The sequence below is a fragment of the Coregonus clupeaformis genome, chromosome 12, assembly GCF_020615455.1.
Source record: "Coregonus clupeaformis isolate EN_2021a chromosome 12, ASM2061545v1, whole genome shotgun sequence".
NCBI classification, from domain to species: domain Eukaryota; kingdom Metazoa; phylum Chordata; class Actinopteri; order Salmoniformes; family Salmonidae; genus Coregonus; species Coregonus clupeaformis.
In genome coordinates this window covers 43809651-43827937 of record NC_059203.1, presented here as the reverse complement: position 1 = coordinate 43827937, position 18287 = coordinate 43809651, and the positions used below count along the sequence as shown (strand labels likewise).

The 18287-nt window shown below is 42.6% G+C and overlaps 1 protein-coding gene across 5 annotated transcripts in view; it reads left to right on the top strand.

The window, feature by feature from the left end:
- itpr1b (inositol 1,4,5-trisphosphate receptor, type 1b) overlaps window positions 1-18287 on the top strand; it is a 169337-nt gene that overhangs the window by 70486 nt on the left and 80564 nt on the right. For 4 of the 5 annotated variants that reach the window (XM_041892501.2, XM_041892500.2, XM_041892497.2 and 1 more), the window contains 19 exons: window positions 15-156; window positions 253-406; window positions 624-814; window positions 1023-1155; window positions 1420-1474; window positions 1581-1746; window positions 1963-2127; window positions 2233-2304; window positions 2453-2590; window positions 2794-2919; window positions 3033-3233; window positions 3371-3622; window positions 3821-3946; window positions 4263-4391; window positions 5809-5929; window positions 7009-7193; window positions 10751-10899; window positions 12032-12143; window positions 12885-12920. In XM_041892501.2, coding sequence (XP_041748435.2) covers window positions 15-156; window positions 253-406; window positions 624-814; window positions 1023-1155; window positions 1420-1474; window positions 1581-1746; window positions 1963-2127; window positions 2233-2304; window positions 2453-2590; window positions 2794-2919; window positions 3033-3233; window positions 3371-3622; window positions 3821-3946; window positions 4263-4391; window positions 5809-5929; window positions 7009-7193; window positions 10751-10899; window positions 12032-12143; window positions 12885-12920 — 2653 coding nt within the window. The remainder of the gene's footprint in view (window positions 1-14; window positions 157-252; window positions 407-623; window positions 815-1022; window positions 1156-1419; window positions 1475-1580; window positions 1747-1962; window positions 2128-2232; window positions 2305-2452; window positions 2591-2793; window positions 2920-3032; window positions 3234-3370; window positions 3623-3820; window positions 3947-4262; window positions 4392-5808; window positions 5930-7008; window positions 7194-10750; window positions 10900-12031; window positions 12144-12884; window positions 12921-18287) is intronic. The other variant, XM_041892498.2, reaches the window with a different exon arrangement.

Below are 18287 nucleotides of genomic sequence, written 5' to 3'. Positions count from 1 at the left end.
TCTCACTTTCTAAGCTACGACAATGATGGGACCACCAGAGATGAGATCAAAGAGAGGTTCTGCCTGACCATGGAGTTTGTGGAGAACTACCTGATGTCTGTGGTGTCTCAGAACATCCCCTTTGACGACAGAGAGAAAAACAAGCTCACCTTCGAGGTAGGTTTCCCTGGAAACATAACAAAGTGTCAAACAGAGAAAATGTATAATATGGAGAATTATCTCACCTCTGTTTTCACTTTTCTGTATTAAAAGGTAGTGAACCTGGCAAGGAACCTCATTTACTTTGGCTTCTACAACTTCAGTGACCTGCTGCGACTGACTAAGATCTTATTGAACATATTGGACTGTGTTCATGTCAGCACCATTTACCCCATTACCAAGCTGGAGAAGGGAGAGGAAAAACAAGGTGAACACCCGACTTCTTCCTGTCTGTCAATTGGTATTGGCTGTTACTGATGTACTGTAATTGAGGTGCGCTCTCTCGCTCTCAATACCCTTCCCTTATATGAGGAATCATGTTGGAGTTCATTAGGTTTGGTTAATGTGTTGTGTTTGAGGAAGCACCCCAGTTCAACTCTGAGGTGTGTGTGTATTTTTGTGTGTTTGTGTGGGCGTGTCCAAAGGCAGTAATGTGATGAAGTCTATCCACGGGGTGGGGGAGCTGATGACCCAGGTGGTCCTCCGAGGGGGGGGCTTCCTCCCAGTCACCCCCACCCACCAGCCGGAGGAGGGTGTGGTCAAGACCCAGACAGAGCCGGAGAGGGAGGACATCATGGTGATGGACACCAAGCTCAAGATCATCGAGATCCTCCAGGTAACTCCTGCCCCTGTCATCTGGCCTTTCATATAGATTGTCCGTTGTTGTATCCAAATATCTTGGCTTTGATTTCCCATAGTAGCAAATACAAAATGTATACAAAATCTAGAATGAGGACATATTTTTCTCAGTATGATTATTCTTAGTGGAGAGCTCTAAAGCCTGTTGTTTTAACTAACTGATGTGCTCTGTTCCTGCCCACTAGTTCATTCTGAATGTGCGGCTGGACTACAGGATCTCCTGCCTGCTCTGTATCTTCAAGCGGGAGTTTGATGAGAGTAACCCTCAGGGTGATAATCCACCATCTAGTGCTAGTCAGGATGGAAATAATATGACAGGTCAGCATACTGAAAACCAAAGCCTTGCCATTTTTGTCTTACTGCTTTTACCCTCAAGCTACAGACATTACAGACATAACAGACATTACAGACATAACAGACACTACAGACATAACAGATGCCACATGTCCTTACACCCTTAGTATTTGTATAAAAAAAAAAAATTCAGATATTTATCAAGTTGGTTTGTGGTGTCAAAGGTTTCTGAAGTATAGCCTTCAAACGGGCTTCACAAGAATGTAAATGCTTCATTTGTTTTGTTAGGTGCTCTAGATTTTGAGAACATAGAAGAGCAGGCAGAGGCAATCTTTGGAGGAAGGTAAACCTCTCATTTTAAAACAATGCAGTGTCAGTCTCCATAAAATGACTGTTTAAGACTGGAATACTCAGTCCCCAGTGTCTGAGCCTGGTGTGTTGTTCTGCAGTGAGAAGATCACCCCTCTGGACCTGGATGACCATGGAGGGAGGACCTTCCTGAGGGTGCTACTGCACCTCACGATGCATGACTACCCTCCCCTGGTGTCAGGGGCCCTCCACCTGCTCTTCAGACACTTCAGCCAGAGACAGGAAGTCCTCATGGCCTTCAAACAGGTAGGCCTCCAACCAAACCCACAGGTCCCACAGCCACAAGAACACACAGGTCCACTGTATCATTTCTCCTCACACTCAAGAATCGTATCTTCAGTTAGAAAGTCATCATATGAATGAGCATTAAAGTCATTTGATTACAAGGCAATTAAAGTCCTAGCTTGCTGTGAAGATTAAACTTAAGTCTAAACTGAGTTATATCCCTTCCTCTTCCCTTAGGTCCAGCTCTTGGTGACCAGCCAAGATGTGGATAACTACAAGCAGATCAAGTCAGACTTGGACCAGCTGCGCTCCATCGTGGAGAAGTCGGAGCTGTGGGTATACAAGAGGCAGGGGGACGATGACGGAGGGGACGGACCCTCAGAGTCCGACCATAAAAAGAAGGTATTGCTTCAAAACTTCCCAACGGTTATTGTACATCTGAAGGCTTTTTTTGAATGCTTCACATGAATATGAACAAGCTCTCATTCGAACTCTGTCCATGTGCAGGGGGATTCAGGCAGCTCAGACAAAAAGAAGGAGGAAAGCAACAGCAGTTACAACTACAGGGTTATGAAGGAGGTACCATCTTCTTCTTCATTTTCTCTAATCTTTGAGTTGGCGGTGTAAGGAGTCATTGCCTTCACTCTTTTTTAAGATGCTGTCAGTCATTAGATATGTATAAGGCAGACAGTCTCTGAGCCCCTTCTCTCTTCCCCTGTGTGTTCAGATCCTTCTGCGGCTCAGTAAGCTGTGTGTCCAGGAGGGCGCATCAGGGAAGAAGAGTAAGAAGCAGCAGCAGAGACTACTGAGGAACATGGGGGCCCACAGTGTGGTGCTGGAGCTACTGCAGATCCCCTATGAGAAGGTACTGGAGAATATGATGGGTTAGACCTATACTCTCAACACATCCCTTTATAGACTGACCAAAAAGGCATGAAGCAAACACTAGAGCATTTATGCCATATAGTTGTACATAGGCTTGGTCAACAATTTCATTTGTGGAAGGTTTGAATGAAAACTGCAGCTCTTGGGTTGTGTGGCTGCCTGTACTTGTGATGAACACTCCAGGGCGAGGACGTCCGCATGCAGGAGATCATGAAGCTGGCTCATGAGTTCCTCCAGAACTTCTGTGCAGGGAATCAGCAGAACCAGATCCTGCTGCACAAGCACATCAACCTATTCCTCAACCCAGGGGTGAGTGGACCTTCCTGGGGAAAGGGTTAGGGCTGGGAGGAACCAGTGGTACTCCATCCTACCCATACCAATAAGTCCACTAGTTTGATGCTTCTATTTCTCGTTCTCTTCAGATTCTGGAGGCAGTCACCATGCAACACATTTTCATGAATAACTTCCAGCTGTGCAGTGAGATCAACGAGCGCGTGGTGCAGCACTTTATCCACTGCACCGAGACGCACGGCCGCCATGTCCAGTATCTCAAATTCCTTCAAACCATCGTCAAAGCCGAGAACAAGTTCATCAAGAAGTGTCAGGACACCGTCATGGCTGAGGTGGGATACCATAATAATTACAGGGCACACATGATTCTAATGCAAATGAAACTATGCATTTCCGTAATATAAACACGCAATATCTATATCATGTGTCAGCAGCATCTGATAAGTGTGTCTGTCTTCCTCCTGCTCAGCTGGTGAACTCGGGCGAGGATGTGCTGGTGTTCTACAATGACCGTGCGTCCTTCCAGACCCTGGTCACGATGATGCGGTCGGAGCGGGACCGTATGGATGAGAACAGCGCTCTGAGGTACCACATCCACCTGGTAGAGCTACTGGCTGTCTGCACCGAGGGAAAGAACGTCTACACTGAGATCAAGTGTAACTCTCTGCTGCCTCTGGACGACATAGTGAGGGTGGTCACCCACGAGGACTGCATCCCTGAGGTGAGTGATTGACCGAAGAGCTTAAAGGCAAACAGTGGTAGTCTATTGAATTGATAAAGACCCTGGTGTACATGTTGTATTCATGTGACTCATTTGAACATTTGCTTCTTGAAGCAAGTTAAATGGCCATTCTGGGCTCTTGAGATAGTTATGTACTTAGGCACCTATGAAGTTGTTAATTCCTAACTTTTTCTCCAGGTGAAGATAGCCTACATCAACTTCCTGAACCACTGCTATGTGGACACAGAGGTGGAGATGAAGGAGATCTACACTAGCAACCACATGTGGAAGCTCTTTGAGAACTTCCTGGTGGACATATGCAGGGTAAACAAACACGCATCACCTCTCTTCCATATCTGATGGCTAGTCAACAGACATGCAGGTGACATGTTACTGAGACCTTGTTGATAGACTACTGAGCATTCTACAGGGAGACTCTCAAAACAAAGTTAGCCTTGTATGTTCTCCTGGGAGTGTTCTGCTGAGAGGCAGTGTACGATCACAGCGTGGATTAATGATATTCTATCCTCCTTCCTGTGAGGATGCAGGAAGTGTGATCCAGTGAATGCTCACCCATTATCCACATCTGTCTGGTGAGTGAGTCAGGCTAACCTTGGTTATCCATGTCTGCTGTCTGTAGGTGTGCAACAACACCAGTGACAGGAAGCATGCAGACACGGTTCTGGAGGGTTATGTGACAGAGACCGTCATGAGCATCGTCACCACCTTCTTCAGCTCGCCCTTCTCTGACCAGAGCACCAGTCTGCAGGTAACTATTACCATCATAATACACAACATGGCTAAATCTAAGCAGTTGAATGGTGGATATTCTACGCTGTTGGGTGAAATATGGTCATCAATCACTTTCTGTTGATAGTGATCTGTGTTAACTTATCGTTTTCTATTGTGCATTAATTAATTCCTCGTCTGTGTGGAAGAAACATTATCCCCAAAGGCTCTACACTGTCAGTTAACGTAATATACAACATTTTGCTTCAAATAGGTGGCACGTCAGTTGTATGTAAGTATGGGTAAAAATCCCACTGTGGTTGGTTTCCCATCCCCTGGGTGTGTTCCTTACCAGGAGTCATAGAGTAGCCAGACATTTCCTCACTGACTGGTCTTCACAGAACTGAGTCAGCACCTTCCAAGAATTATTCACAAATGCTGGTGTGCTCAAATGCTTTAGAATCCTCTCCTCAGTTCCTTCCTAGATCTTTAGGCTTCTTTTCGCAAGATACCTGGGATGTGGTTGCTGGGATGTGGTTGCAAACGTCACGTAACGGATGGCAATCACTCTGTAGCCTACTATAAATGGTTGGGATGTATGACGTGTGGAGGAGTGCCCCACTGCTTTTCTTGGAAGACTTGTCCACTTTTCTTGGAAGACTTGTTTTTCTGGGTTTTGCAATCACTCCTGGAGTTGTCTAGTAATACCAATTCCTGTAAGGAACTGGGTTTGTTGTTTAGACTTTATTAGGTTTAGTTTCTCTTGTAGTCATTTCCACATCCTTTCCAACCCCTTCCTCCACAATCCCACATCCCATTAGACTCAATACACCAATTGATGTGAACCGCCTAATGATATTCATTCCCTTCTCTCCCATGACAGGCAAGCATTTTGGGAAAGATAACTGAGGTATACAGTATGTTGTGCTGTAGTTTTGTGTGCAGCTGGTTCACAGGGTGTTGTTTGGTCCTGGTGGTAGCTGTGATACTGTATGTATTAGACACTGGTCTAGTAGGCCTGGTTGGGACGTGAGCTGATTCTGGTGATAACCAACAGGCGTACTAGAAGTGTTAGACCCTCTTACGTACTGTAGGTGTATGTTACAGCACCTTTACAGTACATACAGTTAAAGGTTCGAGGATTGTACGGGCAAACAGGAGAAAACGCTTTGAAACGTAAATAAACGTTCAGATAATACTTTCTCGGTTTCAAAGGTTTTCTCTGGTTTCTTCATGCTGAACATGACTCAGTTTGTGTCTGTTGGGGAAACTGGGTTCTAGGAATATGGTCTGTGATAAACCACAAAAGCCTTTGTTGATCACTGCTGGGGAATTTAGCTTTGGTTAATGTGCAGCCTCTGACTTGTCTTTTGACGTCTTTTCTCCTCTCATATCTACTGTCTTTACTTCCTGTCTGCCTGTCTCTCTCTCTCTCTCTCTCTCTCGCTTTCTCTTAGACTCGTCAGCCGGTGTTTGTACAGCTCCTGCAGGGGGTATTCAGGGTATACCATTGTAACTGGCTCAACCCCACTCAGAAGGCCTCCGTTGAGGCCTGTATCAAGGTGCTGTCTGACGTGGGTAAGATACCTACAATTGGCCTCAACCTGTTGCCCAAACACTGTCTTGTTTGCAATATTTGCATGGAGCTGACCCTGCAGATAGCACTACTGGGTGATCTGAAAAGTCATAGTCAATCGATCAATAATATAATAATACTTTTAGCAAATATGTTTATTTTCAATTCACAAACTGTAGAAACAATGATGATAGAAAGGTTCAGAACTTTTGTAAAACATCACAGTACAGTTGAAAAATATGTGGCAAATAGAAATCCAATATGGATGGTGTTAAGAGATAGATGGGAGGTGTTGAATGGAGCCGAAGGATGGGACTAATAACAACAACTAATAACAACAAGATAACTAGTGTAAGACATGCTGTGTCCATAATAAGGATATAGGTTATATATTGTGAGCTTTTGTGAAAGAGCACAGTTAGAAAGATATGGCATATAGAAGCATACCAGATGGACATCATGAAAATGATCGGAGGAAGTTCAGGAGTAAAAACAAACAAAATATAATTATTGACTGTGTCCATAAAATGTATATAGTTAGTATAAGCATGAAGTAGAGGCCTAAGCATTGTTGTTCACTAGTTTTTCCAATTAGGGAGGGGATGGTGGGGTTGGAAAGTAATAAAGGTAAATATATATATATATATATTTTTAAAGGATATGTATGTATGTATGTATGTATGTATGTATGTATGTGTATATATATGTGTATTTATATATATATATATATATATATATATATATATATATATATATATATATATATATATATATGCGAGAAAAATAATAATAATAACATATGGGGGATTGGAAGTGATGCAGACAATTACACTGATGGAAGTTTCAATCTATCTGCAATATTAAAGCTCATCTACCCCTAAAAAATAAATAAATACAAAATAAAATAATAAACACTGTCTTGATAAAGTCAGAGAAATACATCTTCTTTGTAGTCACAAGCCAAAGAGCTCATTTTATCTGTCATCTACAAGAAAAAAATTAACATCTTTCAAAAAGTTTTTAAACTATTGGAAACAAGCATCCCTCTTAGGTTTGTTTCCTTCTATTTCATTTCACACAGCCAAGAGCAGAGCCATCGCGATCCCAGTGGACCTGGACAGCCAGGTGAACAACCTGTTTGTCAAGTCCAACAACGTGGTCACCAAGTCCATCCTGAGCTGGAGACTCTCCGCCAAGAACGCCCCCAGGAGGGACTCCAACACCACCGTGTCCGTTAGCTACAGAAACATTATAGAAAGGCTGCAGGTGAGGATTCAGGAATACAGTGCCTTCAGAAAGTATTCACACCCCTTGACTTTTTCCATATTTTGTTGTGTTACAGCCTCAATTTAAAATTGATTAAATTTATATTTTTGTCACTGGCCTACACACAATACCCCATAATGTCAAAGTGGAATTATGTTTTTAGAACATTTTACAAATTAATAAAAAATGAAAAGCTGAAATGTCTTGAGTCAATACAGTCAGAGAAAAAAGTATTTGATCCCCTGCTGATTTTGGACATTTGCCCACTGAGAAAGAAATGATCAGTCTATAATTTTTATGGTAGGTTTATTTGAACAGTGAGAGACAGAATAACAACAACAACAAAAACGCATTTAAAAAATGTTATAAATTGATTTGCATTTTAATGAGGGAAATAAGTATTTGACCCCGTCTCAATCAGAAAGATTTCTGTCTCCCAGGTGTCTTTTATACAGGTAACGAGCTGAGATTAGGAGCACACTCTTAAAGGGAGTGCTCCTAATCTCAGTTTGTTACCTGTATAAAAGACACCTGTCCACAGAAGCAATCAATCAGATTCCAAACTCTCCACCATGGCCAAGACCAAAGAGCTCTCCAAGGATGTCAGGGCCAAGATTGTAGACCTACACAAGGCTGGAATGGGCTACAAGACCATCGTCAAGCAGCTTGGTGAGAAGGTGACAACAGTTGGTGTGATTATTCGCAAATGGAAGAAACACAAAATAACTGTCAATCTCCCTCGGCCTGGGGCTCCATGCAAGATCTCACCTTGTGGAGTTGCAATGATCATGAGAACGGTGAGGAATCAGCCCAGAACTGGGACCATAGTCACCAAGAAAACAATTGGTAACACACTACGCCGTGAAAGACTGAAATCCTGCAGCGCCAGCAAGGTCCCCCTGCTCAAGAAAGCACATATACAGGCCCGTCCGAAGTTTGCCAATGAACATCTGAATGATTCATAGGAGAACTTGGTGAAAGTGTTGTGGTCAGATGAGACCAAAATCGAGCTCTTTGGCATCAACTCAACTCATCGTGTTTGGAGGAGGAGGAATGCTGCCTATGACCCCAAGAACACCATCCCCACCGTCAAACATGGAGGTGGAAACATTATGCTTTGGGGGTGTTTTTCTGCTAAGGGGACAGGACAACTTCAACGCATCAAAGGGACGATGGACGGGGCCATGTACCGTCAAATCTTGGTTGAAAACCTCCTTCCCTCAGCCAGAGCATTGAAAATGGGTCGTGGATGGGTATTCCAGCATGACAATGACCCAAAACACATGGCCAAGGCAACAAAGGAGTGGCTAAAGAAGAAGCACATGAAGGTCATGGAGTGGCCTAGCCAGTCTCCAGACCTTAATCCCATAGAAAATCTGTGGAGGGAGCTGAAGGTTCGCGTTGCCAAACGTCAGCCTCGAAACCTTAATGACTTGGAGAAGATCTGCAAAGAGGAGTGGGACAAAATCCCTCCTGAGATGTGTGCAAACCTGGTGGCCAACTACAAGAAACGTCTGACCTCTGTGATTGCCAACAAGGGTTTTGCCACCAAGTACTAAGTCATGTTTTGCAGAGGGGTCAAATACTTATTTCCTTCATTAAAATGCAAATCAATTTATAACATTTTTGACATGCGTTTTTTTCTGGATTTTTTTGTTGTTATTCTGTCTCTCATTGTTCAAATAAACCTACCATTAAAATTATAGACTGATCATGTCTTTGTCAGTGGGCAAACGTACAAAATCAGCAGGGGATCAAATACTTAATTTCCTCACTGTATGTATTCAACCCCTTTGTTATGGCAAGCCTAAATAGGTTCAGGAGCAGAAATTTGCTTAACAAGTCACATAATATGTTGCATGGAGTCACTCTGTGTGTAATAATAGTGTTTAACAATAATTTTTTTATGACTTTCTCCTCTCTGTACCCCACACACACAATTATCTTTAAGGTCCCTCAGTCGAGCAGTGAATTTCAAACACAGATTTAACCACAAAAACCAGCAAGGTTTTCCAATGCCTCGCAAAGAAGGGCACCTTCAGACATTGAATATCCCTTTGAGCATGGTGAAGTTATTAATTACACTTTGGAAGGTGTATCAATACACCCAGTCACTACAAAGATACAGGCGTCCTTCCTAACTCAGTTGCTGGAGAGGAAGGAAACTGCTCAGGGATTTCACCATGAGGCCAATGTTGACTTTAAAACAGTTTCAGAGTTTAATGGATGTGATAGGAGAAAACTGAGGATGGATCAACAACATTGTAGTTACTCCACAATACTGACCTAAATGACAGAGTGAAAAGAAGGAAGCCTGTATAGAATAAACATATTCCAAAACATGTATCCTGTTTGTAATAAGGCACTAAAGTAAAACTTCAAAACATTTGGCAAAGCAATTAACTTTATGTCCTGAATACAAAACATTATGTTTGGGGCAAATCCAACACAACACATCACTGAGTACCGCACTTCATATTTTCAAGAATTGTGGTGGCTGCATCATGTTATGGGTATGATTGTCATCGGCAAGGGCTAGGGACTTTTTTCTATGATGAAAATAAACGGAATAGAGCTAAGCACAGGCAAAATCCTAGAGGAAAACCTGGGAGACAAATTCACCTTTCACCAGGACAATAACCTAAAACACAAGGCCAAATATTCACTAGAGTTGCTTACCAAGATGACATTGAATGTTCCTGAGTGGCCTAGTTACAGTTTTGACTTAAATCGGCTTGAATAATTATGGCAAGAATTGAAAATAGCTGTGATGAATTGACCAGTTCCCAGAAACATAATTAATGGAACTGCATTAGTAAGGAATGACCTGTAATCCTCCAAGAACCTGTGGTCCTCTGTAGCTAAATCGGTAGAGCATGGTGCTTGTAACGCCAGGGTAGTGGGTTCGATCCCCGGGACCACCCATATGTAAAAATGTATGCACACATGACTGTAAGTCGCTTTGGATAAAAGCGTCTGCTAAATGGCATATTATTATATTATTAAAGAAAGCTAACGTAGTGTGTGTTGCAATTTCTTTGCACCCACCACACTGTATACAGTAACTCTACCAGAATCCCTCTCTCCTTCCCTCCTACACAAGACAATGTCTACATCAACACACAGTATGACGCAACCGTAGCAGTTTGCATATTTCCATTGAATTTATCATGACTCTGACTCATGGGGATATTGAGCGGGGGTGAGGGGAGTTGGATTGGACTGGTCTGTTTTGGAGGTTTTTGGTAAACCATGGTCTACTTCTGCTTTTATACATTTTCCCAGTGAGCAGTCTGAGACAATAAGGTCACAAAGTTCACCATACTGTTTTTCAGTTTTGTCAGCTTCCCTGTGCCCTGTTTGGGCATGACTTCAACTGTAGGGGCTGGCATCCAGGCCCCAATCTCATACAGTTCAGTTGGGCTTAATCTAGACCTACCCCTAGTGTAACACTCAGTGTGCCAATGCTCTGAGTGTGCCTGTGCCCTGTCTGTGACATATCTCTGTTCTGTTACCTCTCTAACCATGCCTGTCCTCTGCATTGCTCTATATTTTAGGACATAGTGTCGGCTCTAGAGGACCGTCTGCGTCCTTTGGTCCAGGCTGAGCTGTCTGTCCTGGTGGACGTGCTGCATCGCCCAGAGCTACTCTTTCCTGAGAACACAGACGCCCGCAGGAAGTGTGAGAGCGGTGGCTTCATTTCCAAGTAAGACTCCAGTACCCACCCACCTCCTTGACACGTTGACTAACAATGGAAGTGACTCTTGCCATGTCCAGTGATGAACCACAGTCTGCAATCTTCTTAGAAATGGAGCAATTTCTTTCCACAGCAGTTGTAAACCAAATGAGGTTTTAGCCACTAGAAAATGATCTAGCTGTGGTTTAACTAGGAATGCTGCACAGACTCCTGATACTGTCTCAGTGTTGAGGAATGCATTGCGTTAACTTGATGCAGCTCTTTCATACTATACCTGCTGTACTGTAACTAGAGTTGGGACACTTATCCCCTACAAGTGTACAGTAACAGAATCCGTCATTGAGCAGGGCGTGCTGCTCTAAACATGCTACTGTAGTGACCCAGGGCTTTGTTTTCACATGTCCTACCCTGAGCCTAATGGAGCTCTGGCTCCCTCACACAGGGCTCCCTCCCTCCCTGTTTTACACAGGCCAGGCCACTCCTGTGTCTGTTGTGTTTGATAAGGGCTGACATTGGATTACAGGGCATGAGGGCGGGCGTCTGGGCTCTATGAACAGGTGACGGGTCAGGGATTAGCCTACTGTAAAGGACCGCAGGCAGGGGGGATTCATGTGTGGAGTAGCACGTGAGACACCACAAGTTCACACTGATTCAGGACAATGACTTACAGTTCAAAGGTAATACAATACAGTACAGTACTAACTGCAATATGTAGAATACAATGGGACCTTTATGGAAAGCCTGTATGCTGGGAAGAGATTGGGTCTAATGGTTTTCATTGAAGCGTTCAGCACTTGAGTCATACACATGATTGATCATTTGGACTGAAACGCTCCTATCAATGAATACAAGTAAAACACAGCACCTGATCTGAGCTGATTGACAGCACCTCTAAGACTCATGTGAGGTCAATCTCTACCCCAAACATTTATACCCAATAATGAATTAAGCCAATCAATTAGGATATGTCAAGCAGACATAATATGATCTCTTAACTACACAAGCTTAACAGTAAATACTGTAGGGGAGGCTCTCTGAAATCAGGGTTTGTTACCACTGAAGTGTTTTTTGGGGGGTGTACAGTTCTGTACAGTGCAGTATGTGTGATCCACCTCTCCTCCTGTCCCTGTCCTCTGCCCAGGCTGATTAAACACACCAAGCAGCTACTGGAGGAGAATGAGGAGCGGCTGTGTATCAAGGTGCTTCAGACTCTGAGGGAGATGATGACCAAAGACCGTGGCTATGGGGAGAAGGTAATGTGGCCCTCTTCACCACCTTCTCACAATACTCCCCTGGTTCTCTCTACACTGGGTTTTATCATGAGGGAAAACCGAGTGCTGCTGGGAGGCCTGGTATTCTGTAGCTCTTTACAGAGGTCAGTGCAGATGTCAGAGGTTAAGAGCAAAGATGGAGCTGGAGGTTGTTTTCCTATGCTGCCCTTTGCCTTCCCCTCAGATGATACTGGTAGTACATTATGTCTGTGATGGATGGGATGAGTCTTTTGGTTTGGTTTAAAACCTACAGTAGCAGCTGCCCTTCTGCAGGAATAAGATGCCAAGGGTGTGTGTATATGGTATACTCAGTGCTATTCATAATCGCACACTCAGACACACACATAAACCACAACGGATTAATGTCCATCTGAAAATGACTTGTCTATGTTTGGTGGTTGGGGACAGTTCCGGTATACATTAACCAGCATGCTGTAATTGAACTTAAACACTAAAACACCATTAACACTAATACAGCATTTACTGTATGAGCTGTCAATGACTGTCTGTGCTAATCTCTGATTAATGGCCTTGGTTCTCTCTGCTTTCTGTTCTGTTGTTACAGACCAATCCATTGCTTTGAAATGCAGTAACCTGTGTGTTTTTACTAACTGACTGACTGACATGGTCTGTGTTTCTTACCAACTGTTTGTCTGGTTTCAGCTACCTCCCCTCCTCCTAACCCAGCTCTACTAACTCTGCCTGTGTACTCTTGTCTTCCAGCACATTGCCTTTGATGATGAGATGGATGTGGCTGAGGTTGATCATTTTCCTTCTTTCGTTTGGTTTCTGCCTCGTACTAGTCGTGTGGTGTAGATAGATGTGCCTGTGCTAGTAGTTTTGCTGTCTTGTTATGTGCTGCTGACTTCAGAGTAGCTGCTAGTTTCCGTGTGTGTTACTGTGCCACTAGCATGCTAAGCACTTTCTGGTGTCGCCCACTTGGCATACTCCTATGTGTCTGTATTATCGTCAGATCTGGGTTCAAAATACTCTGACTCAAATACACTTCCATGCATTTAACCCAGGTATTGGAAAATAGTATTTGAAACAAGTATTTGAAAATACTGTCAAATACAATTTGGCAGACTATTTGGTTTTTACAACTAACCATTCAAATACTCAAATAAAAGTACTTGTTTTGGGCTGTGTATTTGAAAATAATCAAATACACCGAAAAAGTATTTTAAATGCCAGATGGTTCGTTCCAAGAAAAAAGTGCCTTTTGTGTCCCTTCGATATTTTAAGTAGTACTTGTGCACCAATATTGCAATTTAAAAGCCTGTTATATTAAATGAAGTGCCCTTTTTAATATAGACCACATGGAGAATTCAATAAATCTGATAGTTAATATGAAAAAGATTTGCTGAAGTGCCAAAATTCTACATTTTGACATGCCCCTCTGTGCACCCTCTGTGATTTCTAGGATTTTAACCCACTTAACCCCAAAATGTCTCCAAGTTTTCACCATCATTGTAAAGCCTTAGTTATTTTGTTGCTTTGACAAAGTCATATCTGAAGAATTATTATTTATTTCATGTGATTAGTGATTCATTTACGTCTGTCCCTCATTTTACGGTAAACACTGTCACGTGAACTGAACTCTCGTTTTAATATGATGAAACTATTCCTTTTTTTTTTTTTACAAAAGAAACACTGAACATATAACAATCAAATCATAGTGTAGAAGCAGGTTTTCTGGTGTTTTGAGGTAGAAATGTGAGTGGGGTCGAGCATAACACATCAACCCTGTTACCGATAGATAGGCTACAGATGTTTTAACAATAAAAAAAAGTGTGTGAAGTTTGCATTCAATTGCCCCTCTCTGTTGTACACAACAAGCTTCCATTCACCCTGTCACAAGGGGATTTATGGATGATTTATAATGAAATCGTCAACCCTGTTACTTTATTTGACACTTACTATAGTATTTTTTTTTATTTAACCTCTTGAGATGGAAAGTGTTTTTTATTAAGTTTAACATGTAAAAATTAGGTAAACAGGACATAAACATTAGGTGAAATAATTTTCTTTATTTTAAGTTAGACTACTCAAAAGGCACCCAATTAGTGGAACGACCCAGATACAGAAATGCACATGTATTTGAATGCAGGTCTGATTGTAGTCGTCTGCTTGAAGTTGAATTGCTGGTCTTTGTGTACATAGATCCACATGATCTATTATACGAGTCAGAACAGATGTAGCTGGTTAGTGAAACTGTTATTTCAGACTGGAATTGCATATTAGGAATCTGGTATTTTTGGAAACAGTGCACACAGACCATGATGGCAGACCACAAGGGGGGAGGGGAGGAGGTGTCAGGGTGTTGATCATACCCAGACTCTATTTGGATGGTGGTCAGAGGGACAGGGACGGGTGGTTCCCCCTAAATTCCCCACCACCATTACCACAGCAGGTGTGTGAGTATTTATACACATGGAGCTATCCCTTAAATGTAGTGGCAGAAACCAGATCATACCATCATCCATAGAGGGTAAGGGGGTTGGTGTGTGCAGGTGTGCTTGCAACTGTATATGTACATTCAGGACTGTGTTTGTATGTCTGTGTCTGCCCTAGAGGAAGTGGACCCTGCATATATCCTCTTTTTTACCTTTCATCTTGTACTTTATCCGTCTGTTAAGGGACTTTCAGAGAGGTTGGGGCCAGTGCCATATGGGAGGGGCTAACTTCTTACTTAGAAGTGTTTATAGTTCCTGGTTGTTGCGCAACAGTTAATATTACCCTTATCAATGTCAAAGCACCAGACTACAGTACACCCCATTCTAAAGCATACATTGAGAGGGTATGGCATATAAGAGCACAGCTTTCAACCATAGATTGTATCGTTTTTTTAACCTTTGGAAAATATAATTTAGTATACGTTTCAGTATTACTGTAGTTAACGTTTTGGTCACAACAACATTATCTACTCACAACTTCAAGCACTTGATTTATTTTACAGTAAATGAGCACAAGAAAGTAATGAGTTACTTTAGGGTGTGAAACTTCATTTCTGAAAAAAGGAATGAAAACAAGAGTGAGATAATTGAATTGAGATAAGAAGAAAATGTGAACATAGATATCAGACTGAGTGGCTGTTTGTTCTTCACTGGTTGTCCTTTTCTTGTGGCAACAGGTCACACATCTTGCTGCTGTGATGACACACTGTGGTTTTTTACCCAGTAGATAAGGGAGTTTATCAAAATTGGGTTTGTTTTCGAATTCTTTGTGGATCTCTGTAATCTGAGGGAAATACAGTTGAAGTCGGAAGTTTACATACACTTAGGTTGGAGTCATTAAAACTCATTTTTCAACCACTCCACAAATTTCTTGTTAACAAACTATAGTTTTGGCAAGTCGGTTAGGACATCTACTTTGTGCATGACACAAGTAATTTTTCCAACAATTGTTTACAAACAGATTATTTTGCTTATAATTCACTGTATCACAATTCCAGTGGGTCAGAAGTTTACATACACTAAGTTGACTGTGCCTTTAAACAGCTTGGAAAATTCCAGACAATGATGTCATGACTTTAGAAGCTTCTGATAGGCTAATTGATATCATTTGAGTCAATTGGAGGTGTACCTGTGGATGTATTTCAAGGCCTACCTTCAAACCCAGTGCTTCTTTGCTTGACATCATGGGAAAATCAAAAGAAATCAGCCAAGACCTCAGAAAACAAATTGTAGACCTCCACAAATCTGGTTCATCCTTGGGAGCAATTTCCAAACGTCTGAAGGTACCACGTTCATCTGTACAAACAATAGTACGCAAGTATAAACACCTTGGGACCACGCAGCCATCATACCGCTCAGGAAGGCGACACGTTCTGTCTCCTAGAAATGAATGTACTTTAATGCGAAAAGTGCAAATCAATCCCAGAAAAACAATAAAGGACCTTGTGAAGAAGCTGGAGGAAACAAGTATAAAGTATCTATATCCACAGTAAAACGAGTCCTATATCGATAGAACCTGAAAGGCCGCTCAGCAAGGAAGAAGCCACTGCTCCAAAACCGCCATAAAAAAGCAACTGCACATGGGGACAAAGATCATACTTTATGGAGAAATGTCCTCTGGTCTGATGAAACAAAAATAGAACTGTTTGGCCATAATGACCATCGTTATGTTTGGAGGAAAAAGGGGTGCTTGCAAGCCGAAGAACACCATCCCAACCGTGAAGCACGGAGGTGGCAGCATCATGCTGTGAGGGTGCTTTGCTGCAGGAGGGACTGGTGCACTTCACAAAATAGATGGCATCATGAGGTCCTCTGTAGCTCAATTGGTAGAGCACGGCGCTTGTAACGCCAAGGTAGTGGGTTCGATCCCCGGGACCACCCATACACAAAAATGTATGCACGCATGACTGTAAGTCGCTTTGGATAAAAGCGTCTGCTAAATGGCATATTATTATGAGGAAGGAAAATTATGTGGATATATTGAAGCAACATCTCAAGACATCAGTCAGGAAGTTAAAGCTTGGTTGCAAATGGGTCTACAAACCTGACTCAGTTACACCATCTCTGTCAGGAGGAATGGGCCAAAATTCACCCAACTTATTGTGGGAAGCTGGTGGAAGGCTACCTGAAACGTTTGACCCAAGTTAAACAATTTAAAGGCAATGCTACCAAATACTAATTGAGTATATGTAAACTTCTGACCAACTGGGAATGTTATGAAAGAAATAAAAGCTGAAATAAATCATTCTCTACTATTATTCTGACATTTCACATTCTTAAAATGAAGTGGTGATCCTAACTGACCTAAGATGGAATTTTTACTAGGATTAAATGTCAGGAATTGTGAAAAACATTGTTTAAATGTATTTGGCTATGTTGTATGTAAACCTCCGACTTCAACTGTATGTGTCTCTAATATGGTCATACATTTGGCAGGAGGTTAGGAAGTGTAGCTCAGTTTCCACCTCATTTTGTGGGCAGTGTGCACATAGCCTGTCTCTTGAGAGCCAGGTCTGCCTACGGTGGTCTTTCTCAATAGCAAGGCTATGCTCCCTGAGTCTGTACATAGTCAAAGCTTTCCTTAAGTTTGGGTCAGTCACAGTGGTCAGGTATTCTGCAAATGTGTACTCTCTGTTTAGGGCCAAATAGAATTCTAGTTTGCTCATTTTTTTTGTTAATTCTTTCCAATGTGTCAAGTAATTCTCTTTTTGTTTTCTCATGATTTGGTTGGGTCTAATTGTGTTGTTGTTGTTGTCCTGGGGCTCTGTGGGGTCTGTTTGTGTTTGTGAACAGAGCCCCAGGACCAGCTTACTTAGGGGACTCTTCTCCAAGTTCATCTCTCTGTAGGTGATGGCTTTGTTATGGAAGGTTTGGGAATCGCTTCATTTTAAGTGGTTATAGAATTGAACGGCTCTTTTCTGGATGTTGATAATTAGCAGGTATTGGCCTACTTCTGCTCTTCATGCATTATTTGGTGTTTTTCGTTGTACACTGAGGATATTTTTGCAGAATTCTGCATGCAGAGGCTCAATTTGGTGTTTGTCCCATTTTGAGAATTCTTGGTTGGTGAGTGGACCCCAGACCTCATAACCATAAAGGGCAATGGGTTCTATAACTGATTCAAGTATTTTTAGCCAGATCCTAATTGGTATGTCAAATGTTATGTTTCTTTTGATGGCATAGAAGGCCCTGTTCTCTCTCGTTCTCTCTCTCTCTCTCTCTCTCTCTCTCTCTCTCTCTCTCTCTCTCTCTCTCTCTCTCTCTCTCTCTCTCTCTCTCTCTCTCTCTCTCTCTCTCTCTCTCTCTCTCTCTCTCTCTCTCTCTCTCTCTCTCTCCATTCCTCCCTCTACTCCTCCTTCCCTCCCTCCATGTGGTATCCAGTGTTGGAAATCCCCAGCTGCTTCCCCTCCCAAAAACAATCCCTGACACTCCCTCCTAAAATGGGAGTGAACAGATAGAGTGCTTCTTTGTTGCCTCAATGCCCCCTCCCCATTATAGTGTCTGAAGAATGTACACACACACCCCACCCACACATCCGGCACGTGCATGGACCCAGGAGGGCCCTACTGTGGGATGCAGTGTCCCAGACCCCAGGCTGATCCAAAGCCCACACTTCCCATCTGCGGCAGAAACAGCAGCAGCAGCAGCACTGAGCTGTCTGTCAGTTAGC